A 23,040-nucleotide genomic window follows, 5' to 3' on the forward strand; every position below is an offset into this window, starting at 1 on the left:
CACACACACACACACACACACACACCATAACTGTCCTTTCTGATCTTTCTGTCTTCTTCCCCTCCCTAGCTTGAGGATTTTATAATTCTCTCCGGAGGAAGAGCGTCGCATCTTTTAAGGAGCCACAGGTCAGAAACTCTACTCCTCTCCCTCACTCCCTTTGTTGCTGCAGGCCATCACTGAGCTGCGCACAGGCCTGCATGCTTCAACATGAATGCTGCATGCTTCTCCAAACCCCCCTTTGTTACCACCCCAGGGCTTTACTCCTGTTTTTACCCCCCTGCATGTCCACACCTGGGCAGTCCAGCTTTGATTTGTTCCTGCTTGGCTTTGGTGCAGCTTTTGAGTTTTTTGCAATGACACTTTCCTTATTGACCCAATCATTTTGTCATTTGCCGTCACTTTATTTTTTCTTTTCCTTCCATCTTTAAGTTATGATTCTCTTGTTTCACATCTGCTTGGGAACGAGCTGATGGCCGATGTTGTCTTGTTTATGTCGAACAATGTTTAAAGTGACCTACATGGAGTTCGCATATGCAGCTGCTTGCTTCCAGTGGTCTTTTTGGACAGCCAGCTTTGCACATTTGCTCTTCAATTTGCTGAACCCCTCCTCCAAACACTGATGGTCCAATCGTAGCTTGGCAACTGTAACAAGGCACGGCGGGCCTGTCACTCTTTGAATTTTTTCCAAATGCTGAAGCAGTGTAAATAAGGCTCTAAACTCAACAGTTTGGAGGGTGAATTCTTTTTTATCACTCTTTTCAGCAGAGTTTTAAGTACTGTATAGAACAGTGTTTATCTACACCAGCCTTCTATCTACAGTAGTAATATAATGCTCTCTAATCATAACACAGTAAGCAGTGGGAACATGAAGACCATGTTGCAAAATGCATAAAGCTAGGCCTAATTAGCTAAATTGCAAGATATTAGATAGCATATTTTAGTTTCTTTCATTTCTATAATGATGCATGGATTTTGATGATAAATGTCATATTCAGATGGCTGGTATCTGAGTTCTTGGCTGAGATATGCGCTCTACTTATTGACATTCTAGTTGTAAACTGAATAAGTGCCACACGGGACTTACTGAGGGAGGAGGCTTAAAGAAGGGTCGACTGATGCGACATCTGTTTCCCTGGGAGCAGTACTTTAACAAGTGCTGCCGATGCTCTGCTTTACTTACTTCTATGATGGATTTATATTTTTAAGTTATTTTGTGTATTCAGCTGCTTGATCTAATCTTCTTAAATGCCTTCAGTTACTTTTATTACCATGATGACGCAAGTGTGCCCTTAATGTGCCCTTCAGGTCACGAGTAATCCATTTGTGCTAAGAGTTTAAAGTTTTGGGCTTGGCTTTGTGTTGTTTATCCCTCGCTGTGCTGTGAAGGAAACGGTGAAATTAGCGTTTTATCTCCTGGTATGCCAAGTTCAGGAGGACACACTGTTAGTGTTGTGGTAGCCTGTGGGTGATGGGGTGAGTTTTCACACAGCACTCCAAAGGAGGTTTTTGTCTCTGTGGGCCAAAATTACCACCATGAAATCGGTGCCTGCTGAAAACTGCCCTGAGAGAAAAGCAGAAGAGAAAAGACTCCTTCCTAAAGGCTGAAAGGAGAGTTGAAAATATAGCAGCCAATTTAAATGTCCCCAGACTGGTGAGAAAGCCTGGTAACTAAAGGATAGTTTGTTTTTTATTTATTTTATCATTATTCAATGCCCCCAAACTGTAAATGTGTGCAATGAGGCTAAGGGTAATCATATTTAGATCTTTTGTTCCACTTGAGTTGATTCACAACCCAGACCTTGAGATTCATTCCACTCTGGGAGCTGAAGTCACCTGCCCTTGGATATTGCTGTTTAAAAAGCCACCACCAATGTGACTACCATTCACTGACTTGGAACCGCAAGGCCTTCAGCTGGGGACCACAAGTCCTTCAGCTGGGCTTTCGCAGCTTCCCAAAATAGTCCCACATTATACGCCCCAAGGCCTGGCTGGCATCACAGTAGCCTCAAGGAAATTACATCAAGTGAGAGGTTTATGACTCTACTGTGACCCCAGGAAGTGAAGTTTTTCACAGGATCTTTGATGCCACATTTGAAGAGAAGCATCACCTGTGTATTCTCCTTACAGCAGCTCAGCTTAGTTTGTGAAATTTAGATTTTCTTCTTACTGAAAATAGCTCTTCTTTGAGAAATGTGCTTAATTATTTACTGTTATCATTGCACTATACCTGTTGTCAGTATAAGAAAAGTATACTTTTTCTTAATTGGCTTCAGGAAACTTCATACATTGCTGTCTGAAAACAACAAATGGTCAATTTTAGTATGTGCAAATGCCAAAGTTTCTTTTATAAATGATTCTCAAGAGTCCCTTTATTGTTATTTTTGCCATTGCAGATGTCAATAGTAAAACTCCTCCACTTATTCTACCCTTTTAATTAAAAGAAAAAGTGCATGGTGATTATGTTTTCATGTTAGACTACAGAGGCATATTCGGTACTTAGACGGGGAACACCACACATCAGTCCTTGTTCCTCTAGTTAGCTTCCTGCACTTGCCTGTATGTTTTATAGGGAAGTTTTTCAGATCCTTCAGAGCCATGTGACTCAGAAAAGGGCGTGTTGTTTTTAAAAAGCTTGCCATCGGCAGACTAAATATACCCTTTACTGGACCTGACCCCTCATTTGCCTTTGCTGTGGCCACTTTAGGTCGACATGCTAGCTCAGCAGGGGCCCGACAACTAGTAATTATATAGGAGGGTTTCCATTTAACATCCCCTGTATAGTGTTGGCTTTACACAAGCTCTTTTCCTCAGTTTAGACATTTGGGTTGTCATTGATGGTTTACCTACATTTTAATTTTACCCATTTCATTTTCTGCACCAGTTTTCAAAAGCCTGTTACATGTCAGAAATGAGTGTCACGTGCTCCTTGTCATCATGCAGCCTTAAATGTGTATTAATGCTGTGAATGCATCAGATCATGCTGTTAATCCCTAATCTGGCTTTTTAAAAGTTGAAGTTTTCCTCCCATCTGTCATCGCTGAGCTCCAGTGGATAATGTACGATGACTGCTGCCTCATCTGTTGCAGGTTTTTTTTGGATGATTTTCTCCATATGAGCATTAGTCAGCTGTGGAGTGGAGGTCCCACAGCTGTTCACTGGCTTTCAGATGATTGTATGTCAGCATGACACGGTGGCTTTGCACTCGACAAGTGAAGGCTGATATCTATCTTCTGTAAATTCCACACAGTGTGGATACAAACCAGACCTGCAGGTTGAACTATTTTGTGTTGATTGATCCTGATAATTTAAACAAGCAACTTATTGTTCTTGACGCAGTCAACAGTTTCTGTTTGCAGGTTTTTGGGAAGTACCAGTCAATGAAGCTTGTGGTGTCTTTACAGGGAACTGATAAATTGCCTCAAGTGATAGCACCTGACTCAGCATTGGGTTGGGCTGAAGGCTACAAGTTTGGAAATGAGAATGTGAAGTTCGGAAGAAATCAGGTTACCAGACTGCTACATCAGCCACTACTGGCATAACACATCAGAATATCCAACAAAACTGTCTGCAGTTGTGCTGCTGCTCACAGCCTGGCTACTGTCCAAAGCAAAAACCAACTGTAAGAATCACAATTGATCTAGAAACCCTGATCTCACTGTAAAACATTGGTTGTATTAATAAGTCGGCAGGTTTTAAGCACTGATCTAGTTGAAAAAAAAGGCCTGTCTTGAACTGTCTCAAATCCCAAAGGTAAGGGGAAACGTAATGCAACCTTCAATTTTGCGAGAAAAATCACGCACGGGGCAGGACGATTAGTAAAGCGATAGCAGGCTTTATATGATGATAATCTATATGCAACTGGTATCATTTCCTACAGTCGTTACACTCCCATCTCTAAAAGTTCTCTATTGCCAGATTAATGGTGTCAGTGAAGAAATGTATCAGCTGTTTCATGTCTGACAAAAGTCATTTCAAAACCAAGTAGAAAGAATGTAGTTTAGATTTTGGGTTCTGTTTGCGATTAAAAGCATTTTTGTATCATTCTTTATGCATTGCTCAATCGGTGTAATCAGAGTACTCTGTTGAGATGTCGCCCATGAGTCTCTAGCCTTGTTTATCAGATGGAAGTGTAATAGTCAGCTGGACTTGTCATACTAGCTGCCTCTCCCATGCTGGGACACTGTAAAGCCTTGGTTGTCTACACTCGAAATGTCAAAAACAGTTCATCAGCCTGTGGGGAAACGCAACCCAAAACTCCGATGCTGCTGGCAGTATTTAAAGATGTGCTCTTGGTCCCTGTCTGCTCTTATAAGAGGAATTTGATGCCCACTGTTGGCATCATCATGTACACATGTGAATGTGCTCGGGTCTCTGCCACATCTATAGCCAAACTCCATTAATCTGCAAATGACATTGGAGCAGACATCTGTCCCCATCAGTGTGTCATCTTCTGTGGTCCCAGTATTTTGTTTCAAGTGACGGCTCCCTCACTCGCTAACTTTCTCAAATGGGCCAGGCTCCAAATAACCCACAATACCCCAGGAGACTTATAAGAGCAATTTGAGGTACTGGAGAAAGCAGTAGTGCTGGGCGGTATACCGGTTCACACTGAATACCGGTGTATATTTTCATTATGATATGAATTTTTAATATACCCCAATATCGGTATATTTGATGACACAACGTTCTATAATTAAGTAAATTTGTCAAATATCGCCACATTTCTTCCGATGCACATGTTGTACGTCACTGTTCACGCCCAACTTCGTGCTTCACATCACGTTTATGCCAACTCCAGTGGCGGCTTTTTGGAAAGAAGGAATATTAAACCTCCCTTTTAGACAGGAGGGCAGAGTGCAGCCTTTACCTTGCAGCAAATGTGCCGCCTTTTCTATCTAAAAGGGGCTAGATTTTTTTCTCAGTCGATCAGTCGTATGGTCAGTCGAATATATAATTAGAACATAATGCCCCTCACAAGTTCCCTAAACTCGCAGTGGTGTTTTAAAATGCCTCTTGTTTGACAGCAGCAGTGCAAACTTAATCATGTGGTTTCGCCCAGTCCTCGATTAAATTATGCAGCAATATCCTCTGACATCAATGCAATCATTACATCATAAGCAGATATGATGTCAGGCTATATGATAGGTTTATTAGAAAACCTTCACCAAAGCACCCTAATTAGCATAAACTGCCAGCACTGTGTTATCACCATTCCCACAGCTGGGTGGGTACCGAACAGATGGTCCAGAGGATTAAGTCAGCAGTCATACTACTAAGAAAATGCAGTTTGTGCTCTCAGTTCCCAGTTCATTAGGTAGTCTACAATTAACTTTAATTAATGCAATCTAATCTTATCTGTTCTTTCTTTCATTAAGGTTATAATGCTCGGCTTTTGTTGAAATCATTAAGATTCTGTACGGTAGTTTAAGAGGATGAACATTGTGGCGCTCCTTCAAAATGATCATAAAGTTGAACCAACCTGTTTTAAACACTCTGTCAACAGAAACTGAACCTTCATGTAGGTAGGCAAGGGCCAAGATTTTGCTATCAAAAGCGTTCTTCTTTCTGTCACTGTAGTTTGTTGTTTGTCTAGTAGTTTTGGCCAATAGACAGGTAAACAGTCAGTGGATAAAGCAAGAGACTGAACGCAGTTAGCTATTGTGTGAACTGGCTACTTGTGAAACAACTTGGTCGTAGATGTCAACTCTCAGCTCCAACTCTCAAGATGCTGACACACCAGGCCAACAGGCGGCTGATGTCAGGGCCGACAGTCGGCATCCATTACCCTAGTTTTTGTTGTGTGTTCCACATTCTTGCTCTTGACAGCAGCTTCAAGAGCAATTGAGCAAGTAGAATCAGCAGTGGAGCCCGTTGGTGAGAGAAATCACTCTGGTTGGAAGATCAGCTGAGTGAACCAGTGCATGACTAGAAAAATTGAAAACATTGAGTTCACTTGCCCATTTAGTGTAGTCGGCGCTTATTTTTTGGCAGTGACTTTTGCAACCTTTTTTTCAGACACATTTTCGATTAGAGGTGGCTATATTAGTCTGGATTAGTCTTCCAGTTTTTCCTTTTTGAATGGCGATTGCACACTACAGCCATCTCATGGTAAGGAGGAGTATTTCCTCTCACGCAGGCTCAGAGTGTGCAAGCTAGCTGGCCATTGGCTGTAGTGTCTGCGGTTGTTCAAGTGCTGCTTTTGAGACACAGGCAAAGTGAGGAGACACAACAATCTGTGTTCATGCCCACTAGGTCTTTGACTTCAGTTTGGTGTGTCTGGGCCCCTAAAATTAGACTTGCACAAGGCAGAAGTCTTGGTCTGAATCAATTATCCTTGTCTACTGGTTGTACAGGAAGCCCTCAATCGTTGACACTGCCGCCAGAGGCTGAATCACAGATTGAAGTGTATCTAATAAAGTGACAACTGAGTTATGTTTTGTCATTGCTCCTAGGGATGTGTTGGCCTATAACAAGTTGATAAATTGTGACACCCGATGTAAGTGAATGACTCATATAAACAACACTGTGACAGAGGGCATATGTGATGGTTACGCAGCTGTAGTCTTTAAAGGAAAATAGAGTATAGACTTTACATGTAGATGTGAAGCAGCAAATAGACAACACCAGAATTAAATTTCAGTGAGAGGAACAACTTAGAGCGAAGTTAATGTGCAATACAGCATGGAAATGGACTGAACTGCCAGAGGAGATATTATTTCCATTAAATGAGCAACTTAAAGCACATTTCCCATTACAGTGTGTGTTTGTGAGTGGCTAGGCTCATTGGTATTATAGCAACAGATGGAGCAGGAAAAGAAATGAGAAGCAGCCTCTTGGCGAGCGGCAGCAAAAGGAAGAAGAGCATCTCTGTGCATTGATGCTAATGATGAGTGAGTACATGGAAAAGAGAGCCAATGAGGGCACAGAAGTGAGGGGTTGGAGTTGTTGGCAGGCACTGAATGTCCAACTCCCTCACATCAGCCTCCATCACACTCTGTATCCTCACATACTCTCTGCTCACAGGATGTGAAGCTTCTTTTCTCTCTGCATTGGAGCTGAAGTGGCCACCATGTGGTCCAACGTGATGAGTCAGCCCAACATTTCATCAGGGAATTAAATGTTCTTCTAGTCAGATGCAGTTGGTCAATACGACTTCAGTCCATCTAAAAGTAAATCAAATGACATTTATTTGATTGAATCCAGTGTGCTGAAGCAGTTGATTTCCAACGATAAACAGTTCAGGGTCATCAGGCAGAACCGTTGAACCAGGCTCAACTCTCGTAGCAGTTCATCGGCACCTGTAAGGAGATTCTTCAGCCAAACAATGTGCAAGCATACATTCCTGGTGGATTTCTTTGCAATGTGAGCATTGTATTGCTACTGTTTACCTTGCACTGGCTGTGCCAAAAGACTGTATGCTTGCCAAGTTGTACCGCTGTCATAACGCAGGGCTGTTTTTCATAGCTGTTGTTGCCCTCATGTGTGGTTTCATTTTTTGGAGTGCATGTCTATGCAGTATGCAACAGCACGTACTGCATATATGCTTGTAGCATCCATAGGTATGGTATAAAACCTAAATGAAGTTTCATTATCAAGGTACCTACAGTAGGGATGCAATGCAAAATTGTCTAACAACTGATTCTCAAATATATATTGGACACATGTAGACCGTAGACGAGTTGACTGATTAGCAGTTGAGGTGTTTTCTGTGTCAACACGCACCAACTCTCTCTGAGTATACATTGGGGATTGTCAAATATCGCCAGTAACATAAAATTCCACCTCCAATACCATGTCTTAGTCAAATTCATGTATTTCAATATCCATTCATTCAGTTGAGGTCATTTGCCTCACATAAAAATACTGTTTTTGCTTGTTTCTTCTGCATGGAATTTTTAGCTAATGCTTGATGGTTCGAATTTGTTTCTTCACTACAAGTTATTGCTGGTTGAAATCTGCATTGTGTAGTCTGACATTTCATGTTGCCTCTAAATTTGGCTTAACATTTTATCTCCACTCTTCAGAGGGAAGTGGTTTGTGTTTTGGTTTTCAATGCTATGAAACTATCTTGCACACCTGTTGGTCTTTTATTCAAAGATTGTTTCCTGTGAAAATGCCACTCTGTATCTGTTATCATTTTGTCCTTTCCTTTTGAGAAAAAGAGGAAACAAACTTCCTTTTTCTGCATTAGAACTGGTCAAATAAGGAAGAGTGTAGTTAAATTAAGCTGCGCCACTCATTGTGGTCATGCCTAATTAGCTAACAGCGTGTGCCAAAGGGATAAATGGCAATCAAAAAGTACATAGCTGCAGCTAAATCTCGTTTTACAGTGATTTATTATGATGACCAGCTCCAGTCAAAATAAAATGGTTGTTTTAAGATAGGCCGGGCTCCAGTTTCCCCCTCTCTGTCCTCTGTCCTCAGTGGGCAGCCTGCCAATATGTGTGCCCAGTTAACAGCACAGTGCTGGGAACCCCAAGGCCCCAAGCAGGTGTCAACCTCCCTGCCCAGCCAAAGGAGCTGAGAGGGGAACACAAAGGGCTCAAAGAGACCTGCCAGCATGGTAACCGTCTTAAATATCCCAGGCCAGTGTGGCCACTCCTCTAAATCTCTCGGCAGCAGAGGGTAGCTGCCAGTGTGCCTCTTTCTGCTACTGTAACAACGACTCAAAGGGGTTCAAAGCTGTTTTTAAGCTTTGCCCTTAAGGGGGTTCAGAGGGGAAAGATTAATGGAGGGCATCAGGAGTGAACAGATAGAGGGATGAGTCTAGTTTGAAGCTTTTATTTATGCATAGAGGGTTTTTCAAAGGCCAAAAACGTAGATGATTTTTGTCCATCAGAAGTTTTCAAGTATTTTTATCTCATTCTGTCACACTGTGCACCCGTCACTCTCTTTCTCTCTCTCTGCTGCCGTCATCAGTTAATTAATGGAGCATCTTTTGCAGGATGCTCCCAGATCCACATCTCATGGGCCTGTGTGATCTTTGAAATACTGGCTTGGCTCAGGGTTAAGCTGTACTGGCATTTAAATTGGCACGACTGTAAAAGAACTGAAAGAGAGGGAGAAGTGATGCTTTCTTTCCCTCCTTCTCACTCCCCCCCCCCCTCTCTGTTCATTGTTGAACACTCTGCAGTGATGATGTGGATGTGATGGGGGTGGAGTGGTGTGGAGTAGAGGCTACCCTCATCTTCAGTAAACAATAGGTCCTTGTGTATTTGACCCCCTCTCTAGCAGAGTGGAGTCCATGGCTCGGGCTGAAACTGGGATGGAATTCCATCTTTACCAGATTTAGTCAGTGGAAACCCTCCTAGGAACCCCCCCCCCCCAATGATCCCAGTATTAGGCGTCATTCCTCTGGGACCATTCGCTCTGGTTTACAACCACATCAATAAACAATTATCATTCCCTCCCTTTTTCTCTAGCTGTGGTGGTCCTCTCATTGATCCTCTATACATGCTGTGCCACATGATCTATCTTCCCCTTGGCTGGGTAACTGATGACTAACCTATATTTGAGTGGACTGAGCCACAATGGTGCTACTAGGTCATTAAAACATGGTTAACAATGATTTATTTGTCCCATGACTTATCAGCTGTTCTGTAATTATGGTTAAAAAATCTAAAATGAGGATAAATGACCAACAGAAATAGCAGTGACACTTCACATTTTCCTTGTAAAGGGCTACTCGCACAGGATTAATATTAACACGGGAACTAATGTGGTTTAGAAATGACCTCATGTTTGTGTTTCATGTGGCTTATTCGAACTGGATGAGAGAAGTCTGTATTTAACTTGTATTTACTGACATCTCCTGGATTTGATATCAAGGTCCAGTAAAAGCATCTGTTCTGCCACATTAATGATATAGTTTAACGTTGATTTTAGAAGTAAGCCAATGAAAGACTGTAAAAATGCCTCTCCCAGAGCTAGTACTGACATTTTCAAATTTCTTTTGTCCAACCAATAGTCCAAAACCAAAGATTCCTCACCTACTATCATAAAACGCAAAGAAAAGCAGTAAATCATCAGAATTAAGAAGCTGGAACCAGCATGTGTTTGACATTTTGCTTTAAAAGTTTAAAATTTCATACGTTTCAACCTGCAAAATCCTTGTGCTGAGACCTGGTGAGACTGCTTCTGAACCCATGTAAAAGAAAACTTGTTATCTTAATCTCCGTCTTACACGTCATCCGATAACCTCTTATCCCCATCCTGGCATGACAAACCCCGCCCATTTTGCGGAGGTGTGCTGCGGGTGCTTCATCTTCTTTAGAGCGCGTTTTGGAGAATAACCGGAAAAACCTGTTTTGTGCAAGATCGCCTTACCTTCCACCCTGACCCACCTGCCTTCTGCATACAGCAACAACTCCCATCAGTCATCCAGAGTAATCTTCAGTAGAGTAAAAGCCAGCTTCGTCTGTGTTAGCAAGAGGAAAAGCCAGGGTGCAGAACTGACACGTCAAACACTGCTCCTTTCACCCGATTGGATCGAGAGAGGAAGCACTTGAGCCTTACAATTGAATTATGTTCATTAATCACTTTCATTTCACAGATAATAATATTTACAGAGTAACAGAAGGTAATCAGTCTTCCATCCATGTCTGAATAGATTTGGTTGACAGTCATGAAAATTGACCTCCAGTATTACTTTGCATGTGCCCTGCATTGCAGTAAATTTGGCAAACATTGCATGTATTACAAGCAGGATTGAGAACAGATTTAGAGATTTATTTTAATGTTTTACTTAAGCTTTAAAGCATGAGCTTTTATTTTTACTCCCCCGCAGCTTTTCCGCTGACCTAAAACAGGCGACCAGTTCAACCAAGAGATGTTATCGGTTTAGAGAAAATAGAGATCACACAAATATCCTTAGTTATAGAAATTGAGTCTCATTTATTTGATGCATAAAATATACCAAATAAAGTACCAGAAGTGGGAAATAACAAAGTACAAACAGATTAGACTTTTCAGGGGTCTGCACATTATGTGAGTATATTTTTTTCTGACAACTTTTTGCTTTTACTCCCATGTATATTTGACATCCTGGGAATGAGACTCAACAATCAGCGATCTTTCCGATGTGTTCACGAACTCCTCGGACAAAACCAAATAACTCTACCTTTAAGTTTGATAGTCTAGATTTTTCACCTGAGTGCTAAAGAAACAACATGCATTACATATGACATGATTTAATCGAATATGTTGACATCATCTGGGCTCAATAAGTTAAAATCTAAGCAGCCCACTGGAGTCCTTATCAAGCACATCCCGAGAGAGAGCTGTTAAAAGACAGGCTGATCACAATGCTCGAATTGGCGAGTGGAAATTGGCGACATGCACATCTGATGAGAGCTAATAGCTGCCAGAAGCGCTTCCGTCATCATGGCCATTGCCGTCATCATCATCCCGGGCAAATGGACACACCCGTGTGCAGAGTGATATGTTTTGAATAAAAGAGGGATTTTCCTAAGCCTGAGGTGTTCAGCTGCTACACAACACACACACCAGCAATAAATTATAGTGTCATACTGTGGTCATAAGACACTTCAACGTCACTGATAGAGGTGAAACACGCAGTTTGTTGTGAGTGTCAGCTGTGTGTGTGTGTGTGTGTGTGTGTGGCTCTTGTGCTTATAACAAACAAGAACAGGTTTTTGTTTTTTTTTTTGTTTCCTGACACCATGAGTGATGTTAGTTTAAATCTGCAACATGTGCTGCAACCCCTTCGTCTCTCCACATCCGTTTGTTTACCTTCTTTCATGTTTAACCTCTCATATCTGAAATGGTTCCTAGTCAAAAGAGAGCCTTTGGTTGATGACACGGAATAAGGACATTTACAATTGAGAGTTGTTTTTGAACACCAGCAAGAGTTTACTTCCTTCGTTTTCACTGTGTTAACAATATGTCTTCTGATTCATAAACAAAGACTCAACAGACATGAGAAGCTTTAGTTCCTGATATAAAGGTTACTTTTACAGAACCCAACTGAATACTGAGTACAATATTTGCTTAAAAATAGGTAATGCAATTTATTTTTTAATTTATTTAAGTAAGACTGGACATTTAGATGTGTCACCACTGGGTTTTCTGATATTTCACAACAGTATTCCTAAGTGTGATATAGGGCTGCAACTAGCTTTTTTTCACATTATCAGCTGCTTTCTGTAGAAATCGATTAATTTATTTTTTAATTTAGTTTAACATCTAGTCCACCAAATGACAGGAATTTGAGTCAAAGAATGAGAATTTGAGTCTAAAAAAAATAGATTAAAAAAAGTCATTATGACTTAAGTGCTTAAATGATGAAGGACAGAATGAGGACATCACATTTTAAAGAAAATATAAACTTTGTAAGCTGTTGAGACTTCATATTGATGTAATAAAATGTGAGACTGTGAATTTCACCCATGTGTGTTTTAAGTAAGACTGGTGGTATATTGTTATTTCTGTCCAGAATGAGGCTTCTTTCATTGATTTCATTCAAATGCCTGTGACGTGCTGCTCTAACCTCCTAAGCGATACAAAAGAGGATGAGTCAGTCCTGCCAGCTCTCAGTATGAGGGAAGTGGATTTGATGCCTGTCCCCTATTGCCGTCTGTGCGGCATGATAAAATCAGCCTCTGAGGACATTGCTCATTTCTACATCCGTGTAAATATTTTTTTATAGTGTATTGCTTTACCTTTGTCTTGCAGAGGAAACTTCACTGTTCCGAAGTTATCAGAGTCTAATATGGGATTTGGCGTGCTGGGAGTTTTTTTGGGGCTGCTCCTGGAGGTCTCCACCCACGGACCCCACGCTGTGCCTCGGACCTCATGGAGACACCAGGGTAAGGCTGAATTTATCATTCATATCATTATCATATCATTTACATTTAATATGTGATTAATTGGTGCCAGGAAAATTGTGGCCGATTTGATAACTAATCATTCCTTTGGTAATACTAAACATGTGATGATTCAGCCAGAAAAAAATCACCCAAACTAAACAAAATTTAGTTATGTCAACCTTTCACTGTTATCTTTATAAATCATGTAGGGTTTTTTTTTTTTTTTTTTTGTGAAAGTTATTTTTTAGTTAGTTAGTTAGGTAGTTAGTTAGTTAGTTAGATAGTTAACCATACTTTTATATTGATGGTTGTATCAAGCATTGCCATACTAAATGTATAATACACAAAGACATGCATTATGTCTATGGTAACTTTTAAATTGATGCTATTTTTCTGTTTCTTGAATCGATTTCCAACTTTATTGACTCATTTAATATTTAATATATTGTAATCACAATCATTGTAAACACATATGATCAGTTTGACTCTGGGTTTTCATTGCTCTGAATTTACTTACACACAGCTCCAAGAGCAATATGTAAGAATCGGTCACCTTGAATTCATACTCCCGACTAATATAGGCAGCATATCACCAGACTAACTGCTAACTTCTGCTAATTGTATTGTTTTTGACTGTAGCTACTATAAGTTTGTGGGCTAAGTTAAACGTACAGCTAGCTGGACTACCAGGTATTCTTTTCGTACATCCATGACGCTGTTGTTAGCTTTTTGGCTCGGTTAGCCATACAGCTAGCCAGACTACCAGGTATTCTTTTTAAACATCCATGAATGTAGCTACTGTTAGCTCAGTTAGGCATTCTTTTCAGAGATCCATGACTTTAGCCACTGTTTACTTGCTAGCTCAGTTAGTCCAGCACCTAGCTGGTCTACCAGGGAAATGTTTGCGTTTACACCACTAACACAGGAAATTTGGACAGCTGAGTTAAAGAGGTTTTCATGCCCTAGTCAGCTGGTTAGCATTTTAACTTCAGTAGATATCTTTTCAACACAATACATCGACATCTTTCATAAAATGTCAAAACACTTATCTCTTCACATTCTGTTGAAATGTTTTGAGCTAAAATTCTTACGTAGTGCACCTTTACTAGAAGATGGATGTAAGTAGACAAGCAAGCTTCAAAACTAAACACAGGTCCTAAAACTCAAATGTTTGAACAGAATTTTAAGCATTATACCTGTAAATAAAAAACTATGAATAGCAACGTACAATAGTTGTTAATAAAGGTTTTTGTTACCATTATCCCCTTAGCATTTCACTTCTATATCCTTTTTACAGTAATTCACATCCACAAAAATCTACACCTTTTTTTGTGAGATCATTTCTGAAACTCCTCTACTGATTTAAATTGAAACTTTGCTTGAGTCGTGAACACAGAGTCATAAGGCACTCGATTTGGGAAGTCATGCTTCTTGGTATGAGTTGGTTTTACAGAACTTACTCAATCTTAAGTTCAAGAGTTCTTTTGTTCCCTGAGTACTGCATCAGAAACTAAGCCTTCATGCTATATAGTTAGATTTTATCACGCTCAAACTTCACAACAGGTAGTTCAAAAGACGTCTTTCTTTTATGTAGTTGGTGGAACATGTTTCTCACCACAGAAACCCAGTGGCACTGTGAGAACCAGCACTGCTCACACTTTAACAAAGTCAACCTTTTGCACTTGCTGCAGCACAGTCACTGGTTCAGTCAATCAGTGAGGGTGTTTGCTTTCATCATTGTGGTGTTTATGTCCAGGCACCTGCAACCCGAACCCAATTGCACCTGGCACAACCAAAGCCAGCCAGACATGAACTCTACACTAGGTTCGCCATCAGTCACAGTACAAGAACATAACGAGAGATAAACTCAACACAATACTAATGTGCCCCCACGTTTTTTGTCCTTGTGGGGGCAGGAGAAACGAGCTGTAAACACAATACTGACATACTATCGGCTTATAAAGTTGTTAGGATGAACTTTAGAGAGAAATGGTGCCTATATATATACATCTAGGAGACACTGAACAACATTAGTTGTTAGTTATTTGATTTTTTACCTTAAAGTAACGGCTTAAAAATCATTTTGATGGTACAGTGTCTTGTAATAGGGTAAACAGTGTCTCTGTCACAGCCATTCTGCCCCCTCACTTGTGTCTGCAGTATGTAACTTCAGTCAAAGGGTAGGATCACAGTGTTACTAGAAGCAACCCATTTCACATTGCATTCATGTAATCCATTGTCAGTATAAGACATGTTGATTATTGTAGCTTTAAATTAAACTCTCACTACTGTTCAGTACATATTAAACTTATAGTTAATGGCATCCAATTGTTTTGTGCTCAGATTTAGATCTGATGGAGTTTTCGGAGCCTGACATCTTCAACTACACCACGTTGTTGTTGAGTGAGAAGAAGGATGCACTGTATGTGGGAGCCAGGGAGGCCATCTTTGAGCTGAGCAGGAAGAATGTGACAGTCAAAAACAACAAAGTAAGAAAATATGGATACCATTTGTGACAACTGCAGAAAAAGTTGTGATGAAAATACCATAAAAATGTGTTGCATTTCAATCATGATTCTCTTTCTTTAACCATTTTAAGGTTCAGTGGAAGGTTGCAGAAAACTCTATGACGATGTGCACGTTAAAAGGAAAATCAAAAGAGGTTAGTTAGCTATTATAATACAGTATGCTAATGTTTCATTTGTCTCCTTATATGGTATTAGACTTTCTGTTTCGGTCTACAGTAAAAGAAAATGACTCAATCAAATTTTGCTTTCCAGAAAGACTGTTTAAACTACATTCGAGTACTGCAAGTCGTTGACGATGAGCGGCTATATGTCTGTGGCACACATGCCTTTCAACCTCAGTGTAACTACTTGGTAGGTTCATGCGCAACTGATCCTTAATTTAACATCATGCTGCACAAATAAACATGCTTGGGCTCGCCACTCATCACAGCTAACTGAAATGTAATCTTGACCTCGTCTTTTAGAACCTTGCGGACTTCTCGTTGGGGGATCAACCTGAGGATGGCAGAGGAAAGTGCTCCTTTGACCCCTCGCAAAGCTTTACTACTGTCATGGTTGGTGAGTGGAGGCCAGTTTAATGTCATTACACAAAGAGCTCTCTTGGTTGTCAGCCCTGCAGTAAAATGCTTAATAATCCCCAATAATCTCAGATTTTTTTGGGAAGCAAGCGCTGGACAATAAATTGCTTTATATTTTTGTTCCTCTCTTTTCTATCAGATGGAGAGCTGTACTCAGGGACGGCTTATAACTTCTTAGGCAGTGAACCGATTATTTCCAGATACTCTCCATCCCAGTCCCTGCTGAGGACAGAGTACTCCACATCATGGCTCAATGGTGAGTTAAAATAACATGTCGTGTCTCATCTAGCATTAATGTAAAGATTGTCAAATTGTCAGGAGATGATTTTGCAGATCTCGTCTCTTAGTCTGCTTTTTCTTCTTTTCTTGCAGAGCCCAGTTTCGTCTTTGCTGACGTGATCAGAGAAGGGACGAACAGAGTAGACGGTGAGGACGATAAAATCTACTACTTCTTCACTGAGGTGTCAGTAGAGTACGAATTCTTTGGCAAGCTGCTCATCCCCAGGGTGGCGCGCGTCTGTAAGGTCAGTACACGTCACGTACCATCTGCACATACCAGCAGCATCCCTCTTTAGCCCTTATGTTCCTGTTGTCTGTGAGTGCATGCCTTTCTCAGTGTTAATCCCTCCTTCCATTTACTCGCATCTCTTTCCTTGTTCTAATCTGAGCCTCATATCATGGTACAAATCAACTACAGTTTGTCAGTTATGCTGCAACACTGAAACATTTGTCAGATGAAGAACTTGTGTCCTGTCCCAAGGTTAAGAAATGAAATGCTTCTCAGAACATAACCATTTTAGGCAAGTCTGTTCCAAAATTTGGTCTGATGTGTCCATCCCACCACAAGCAAGACTGTTGTGAACTCCTAGAAACATATAAATAGCTCTGTAATAACCTGAGATTCAATTTCATATGTGCCCGGCAAAGCGAAAACACCTCTGCAGCACTACAGTAGTTTATTATAATGCTGTTTTGTCACATATCTAAACTTTATTAAAAAAAAGCTTGCATAAATTACAGTTATTCCCTCAGGCTGCATACACTCCCAGCAGCCTTCACCAATAAGGTAGTGCCTCCTGTATGTAGCCTGAGAAACTGAACTCAGGGAAGTAAGAGTTTGTTAAACACATGTGGCACCAAAAGCTTATTGCGTTGAGGCAATAGAAATGGAAGTTGGTTTAGATGAGTGTATCAACTATTTTATCACCAACTATCTTATCCAGACTGTTGAGACAGGACAGTAAGACTAATAAGAAAGTCAACCTGAGCCTCTGCCTCTCCTCCACCTCTACCGCCACCTTCTCTACAGGGTGACCTCGGTGGGCAGCGCACTCTGCAGAAGAAGTGGACATCCTTCCTGAAAGCCAAGCTGGTCTGCTCCATGCCCGAGCTCAACTTTGTTTTCAATGTAGTTCATGATGTCTTCATTTTGAAGGGGACTGACTGGAGGGACACAGTCATCTATGGGGTCTTCACCTCCCAGTGGTCAGTGTTTTGGAGATTTGGAGTAAAAGTGGAATATTCTGACATAATGCAGGCCATTAAATTGACTTCTCTTCCCTCCCAACTCCTTCATCATCATCATCCTCTCCCAGGGGAAATGTGGGTTTGTCAGCAGTGTGTGCCTACAACATGACTGCTGTAGAAGAGGTGTTCTCCAAGGGGAAGTACATGCAGAAGGCCACAGTGGAGCAGTCCCACACCAAGTGGGTCCGATACAACGGCATTACTCCGTCTCCACGTCCTGGAGCAGTATGTACCTCTAACACAGCTCAAATCATCAAGACTGGGCTCAGGAAATAATAATGTTTGTTACACTGCACATTCAGTAGATGTGAACATACGAAACAATACTTCTTGTCTTTTTCCTCCACCAGTGTATCAACAACCAGATGCGAAAGCAGAACATCAGCAGCTCTCTCCACCTGCCAGACAAGACCCTTCAGTTTGTTAAGGACCACCCCCTGCTGGAGGATCCCGTCCTGCCCATCGGAAACGGGCCTCGCCTCATCACCAAAGACGTCAACTACACTCAAATTGTTGTTGAGAGGGTCAGAGCGCTTGATAAGAACATTTATGACGTCATCTTCACTGGAACAGGTACAAACTTAAAAGAGCAGTTGAAACCATTATTAATAAGGATGTTTTTAACAAGTTCATAGCTCCTGATGCTGATCGAAGTCTTAATTTCAGAGCTAATCCAGTGTGTTAGTATAATATTTACAGTATTTTGTCTGGTATTTATTGATATATATGTCAATAGCTTTGCGTTGCACCAAAACTATTATATAATGTGTTTGATTTGATTTTAAGAAATTATGAAAGTTAACAGTATGTAAAATGAAATATCATTTCAGAAAGTTTAATATCTGGCTTCTTCTTTGACTAAATGGTCAATATTTGCTTACACACAGATAAGGGAGTCCTGCACAAGTCTGTGGTGTTTGAAGGAGACGTGCACATTGTGGAGGAGATTCAGCTCCTGAAGAACTCAGAGTCCATCAAGAACCTGCTGTTGTCCTCCGAGGTTAGTGACTGTCGCAAAATTAAGAAAATGTCACACAGTTGGGCAGTGAGTATTGTATTATACTACACTCAGTTGCTGGTTTAAACAGCTGTGTGAAGCGTTGTGTGTTTTTCTGAAGTGCTGTGAAAAGCTCACCAAAGGAAGCTGCCAGGAAGATGGCACACACAGCAAAACCACAACTTCTCTATGTCAGAAGAGGCTGCATGTTCAGCTTCACTGTGGTGTGTGTTTGTGTTTGTCAGCAGTCACACTGAATTATGATTATGATATGATTCAGATTTTTCTGGTTGAGGGTTCATCTTTGTGATTTTGAACCTGGTAAAATTCCAAAGTGACAGACAAGTTGTATTTTTATGTGAAAGTCTGTCTTTCTTTGTGCTTCCAGACTCGATCTCTGTACGCTGGGTCAGACTCAGGTGTAGTCCAGTCACCCACAGCCTTCTGTGGCAGGTATCTGTCCTGTGATGACTGTGTCTTGGCTCGAGACCCGCACTGTGCCTGGGACCCTCACACTGGAGCCTGTGTCAATATCTTTGATGTTCCCAGTCAGCGGCACAGGTAACTTACCATCACGCTGTTCAATCCCTATTGCCCTCATCTTTAATCTACATACCAGTACTCCAGTCATGCATTATTACATTGATTAGTAAAAGCAAAAGCAAAATCTAGAGACATTTGTACTGATAGTCCATCCAGTCTGACTGGCTTTGCTGTCTCAGATGGTACATTTCTTCATTTTAAATCCTCATGAAAGTAACTGTTGTTTTTTTTTTGTTTTTTTTCAGGAGGCTGATCCAGAGCATGAATGGTGACGCAGACAGGTGTCCTTCAGGTAGGGTTAAACATGCTCACACACACAGCCTGAGCAAAAGTCACTCTCTTTCTGACTGTCTGACGGCTGCAATCAACGATTATTCATATTTTCAATTAATTTGTCAGTTGTTTTCACGATCAGTCATTGAGTTTACAAAATGTGAAAAAAGAACAGCCAACCAACAGTCCAAAACCCAAAACAAACGCTCCTTTTACTATCATGAATGATACAGAAAAGCAGCTAATCCTCAGATTTGAGAAGATGAAGCCAACAAATGTTTGCTGGAAAGTGATCAATCAGTTATCATCAGAATAGCTGTATTTAGCTATATTTTTTGTTCACCTGCAATAAATCATCCCAACATTGTAACAGAAATAGTGAATTGAGCTGGATGATACATCGAGATGCTACGCTGTAATAAGGAAGGGCAATTGATGATCTGTACTGAAACATATAGCAGCACAGGCTTTTACTGACCTCGTGTGGAAGAGACTGTGCTACACACGTTTTACTGGAGCCTGGTATTAATAACACATTTCTATCAGGGTGATTTTTTTATGTATTTATTTATGCATAAAGTTGCTGGTAAAAACAAAGCAAAAACAATGGAAAGCATACTTTTTTGAACAAACCATCCAAATATTTCTAATTGAATTATTTGAATTTTCAAAAATCATGCCCCATCCCTTTCCTGTAAAAAATATTATCCTGATTATCATAATATAACTAAATTTTGTGTTTTTGAAATTATGGCTGCATTTTACATGTTTTGTCAGTATGGCCTAGTAATAGATGTATAGCTTGGTGTTGATATTTTTGACCAAATACTCATATATCAGTATTGCAACAATATTGTAGGACTATGACTATTTGTACTTTCTAGAGTTCTTTTTTGGGCAGAAAAGCGCTAGCTGTGTGCTCAGGAGCGATAAAACGCTGCAAGTAGGTCTTGAGGCACTTGGACAAGAGATGCTGGGTGCTGCACCTTTTCTCTTCCTCAGTGGTAATAATTACAAAAAGATGCTGATGCTCAGAAATAAACGCTATCTGGACACAGTCCCTAAGTGGTTATTATAAGTAGAAGTAAAATCAAGCAAACACTTATGCCATATCATGATATAACAACATCCAAAATGACAATATGCCCAGCTTGCCTTTAATAGAAGCCATGTTGTGTGATTGTCCTGACTCATCCTGCCCCAAAGTCATTACTTTCTCTCTGTTTTGCCTGTCAGTGTCAGGCCGCTCTCTGAAGGATTACCAGAGTGTGACCGTGAAACCAGGGAGCTCTGCTGAGCTGTCATGCGTGGTTCAATCCAACCTCGCCCAGGTGATGTGGAAATCCAATGGCTCAGTCCTCACCGAGGCCTCTCGCTTCCACCTCATCGGAGAAAGTGGTCTCCTGATTTACAGCGTGGCTCCGGAGGATCAAGGTCACTACGAGTGCTGGTCCGTGGAATGGGCCCCCGCTGCTGGGAAGAACTTCACCCGCCTGCTGGCTGCTTACATCCTGACTTTGGATCTCCCGCCCAGACCCCCGCAGCAGGCAGGACACGTGACCACCGCCACCCTCGGCAGCCAGGACACCTCTAGCACACATGCAGTTGAAGGTAATAGTAATACAGACAGAGCCCCACTAACTCCGGCCCTGGCCCCTCCCAGCTTCACAGCCGCAGTCCAACTCACCTCCCCACCCCAGACTGACTCATCACTAACCCCACCACCCAGCAGCACAGTCAAGCTCCAGCCAAAGCCGCATCTTCCCTCCACCTCCAAAGCTACCCACACAGAAAGCCAGGACCCAGCGGCTGAGTATTTACAGCACAACAACAGCATCGCCCTCCTCTTCCTCTTCCTACTGTTTTTCCTCCTCTTTCTGGCCGCGCTGGCGTACAACTGCTACATGCAGTATCTCCCGGCGCCCTGCCTGAGGCTGCGAGCTGCTCTGGTTGGCAGTCACAAGAGTGCCAGTCAGAATGAGTACCGGGCCTGTGAGGCAGGTCTGATGGAAGCATCTGCAACAGATAAAATAAACATGACCGAGCAACCCACGCAGAACGGCAGCAAAACCACTCAGAACGTGCGGGCGCTCCGTGACACCGGGTATGAGACCGAGCCGGAGTGCGGCAATGGTCAGATCCCGTCTCACAGCTTTGGAGACGACAGCCCCTCTAAGGAGAAGCCCTTCGACGTGGACTGCGACTCTCAGTCCATTCAGTTTGCTGATGCAGATGAACCTTGCTGCTAGCCAGAAGCTTCTGTTCTTGAGCATTAAGACTGTTTTTTTTTTTTTTCAGGGGATCACGCTCTTGCTGCATCTTCTTTACAAGTCGAAGTATTTTCCCGTACAGCATCACATGAAGTTTTAATGATTATGAGGCTTAAGTCAGTCGCCTCACTGGCCTGTTAAGATCTGACTCCTGTCTGATTTAGGACTTGTGATGAAGCAAAAAACTGTAGTCACGGAAGCTGCACCCTCCAGCAAGAAAAGCTATGTCTTAAATTCCAAATTGGAAACATAGTTTACCAAATTGGTAAGTTACTGTGATGTTTTCCAAATTGGAGTCTTGTTTTTGTACAGACTGGAAGAGAAATAATCTCCTGAAGCTTTTTCCTTTCTTTTTTTTTTTTCTTCCTCTCTCTCGAAGCACCATGTAGGCTATGGTTGGACTTGGGTAAATGCTTCGTTATTCAGTAATTTCTCAGGGAAGATTTGCTCTGTGCATCATAGCCTGGCTTTGTTGTACAGTGTTGCCATCTGCAGCGCCTGGTATGTGGGCCCTTAATCTCACCCAGTGTTTGAAGGTTGGAAAGAAAAAGTGGACAAGGCACAACTTGTGTGTTACAAAAATGCTGGATCGATTCAAACCACCGTCTCGTGAAACGTCGTCACGGGTTTGTCTGTGTCTTTTGTTTTTTTTTGCTCCCTGTGAAGTTGACATTCCTTCACGGTCCTGTGTATTAACCTACTAGTCTGTTAATAACTGAAATGTGTTCAGTACGACATGATGCTTGATATCAATCGTCACTTAAGCCCTGGAAACAATCTGAAGTTTTTTTTTGTTTTTTTGTAATTATTTTTAATTAAACCTTCTGTTTTAGAGAATTATAATTTAAAATGATTCACATCTGTGGTATTATCATTTTGTCTATGGTGTAAGTAGTTTTGATCTTCTTTACTTTTTATTTTATTTATTGCAGCTGATTTTTTAAAATTTTTTTTATTTTCGTTCCAAGCTCTCACTCGTTAGTCTCCCTGCTGCATGTCAACCCCCTGCATTAGACTTTCATGTTTTCCTCAATACTCTCTCTTTCTCATCACTGCCTCCATCACAGCTTCCTCTCCTGTCGACACTTCATCTTCCCCGTCCTCTGGAAGTAGCACTCCCTCTGCCTTCCCTTCCTCCTCTTCCTCTTCTTCCTCCTCTTCTTCCACCTCCTCCTCCACTTCCACCAAGCCCCACAATGTGGAGAACCAGGAGGCAGAGGTTAGACTGCTGCCTCCTCTCCTGAAGGACCAGGCCTGGGGGGTTCATGCCCAGGAGGCCTTCCTGCTCTTCTGCCTGGCCTTGGGTGAGTGGTGCCTGTGACCTTGAATCAGCTTACGCCCCGCTGAACCAAACCTTTCCTCTTGCTCGGCTTGGAAATCTAATTCCCTATTTTTTTTTTTTTTTTTTAACCCTCCTCATTCTCCCTTCTGTCTTGCATGTTACCGTTCCCTAAACACAAACTAACCAGGAGTGTGTGCATGTACTTCTGGATT

At 41.5% G+C, this 23,040-nt stretch overlaps 1 protein-coding gene across 7 annotated transcripts in view; it reads left to right on the forward strand.

The window, feature by feature from the left end:
• sema4d (sema domain, immunoglobulin domain (Ig), transmembrane domain (TM) and short cytoplasmic domain, (semaphorin) 4D) overlaps nucleotides 1-23,040 on the forward strand; it is a 46,633-nt gene that overhangs the window by 19,927 nt on the left and 3,666 nt on the right. For 4 of the 7 annotated variants that reach the window (XR_005078297.1, XM_037118132.1, XM_037118131.1 and 1 more), the window contains exons 3-17: nucleotides 12,697-12,830; nucleotides 15,174-15,319; nucleotides 15,430-15,492; nucleotides 15,611-15,709; nucleotides 15,823-15,916; nucleotides 16,076-16,192; nucleotides 16,309-16,460; nucleotides 17,246-17,421; nucleotides 17,532-17,688; nucleotides 17,814-18,036; nucleotides 18,351-18,463; nucleotides 18,849-19,021; nucleotides 19,249-19,295; nucleotides 20,513-20,887; nucleotides 22,614-22,850. Coding sequence is in view for 6 of the 7 variants with exons in the window: in XM_037118132.1 (XP_036974027.1) it covers nucleotides 12,697-12,830; nucleotides 15,174-15,319; nucleotides 15,430-15,492; nucleotides 15,611-15,709; nucleotides 15,823-15,916; nucleotides 16,076-16,192; nucleotides 16,309-16,460; nucleotides 17,246-17,421; nucleotides 17,532-17,688; nucleotides 17,814-18,036; nucleotides 18,351-18,463; nucleotides 18,849-19,021; nucleotides 19,249-19,295; nucleotides 20,513-20,887; nucleotides 22,614-22,850 (2,306 nt within the window). In the remaining variant the exon portion in view is untranslated. Of the gene's footprint in view, nucleotides 1-69; nucleotides 129-12,696; nucleotides 12,831-15,173; nucleotides 15,320-15,429; nucleotides 15,493-15,610; nucleotides 15,710-15,822; nucleotides 15,917-16,075; nucleotides 16,193-16,308; nucleotides 16,461-17,245; nucleotides 17,422-17,531; nucleotides 17,689-17,813; nucleotides 18,037-18,350; nucleotides 18,464-18,848; nucleotides 19,022-19,248; nucleotides 19,296-20,512; nucleotides 22,851-23,040 lie in introns of those variants that run through there. The other 3 variants (XM_037118130.1, XM_037118133.1, XM_037118129.1) reach the window with 3 other exon arrangements.

The sequence above is a fragment of the Acanthopagrus latus genome, chromosome 12, assembly GCF_904848185.1.
Source record: "Acanthopagrus latus isolate v.2019 chromosome 12, fAcaLat1.1, whole genome shotgun sequence".
Taxonomy (NCBI): domain Eukaryota; kingdom Metazoa; phylum Chordata; class Actinopteri; order Spariformes; family Sparidae; genus Acanthopagrus; species Acanthopagrus latus.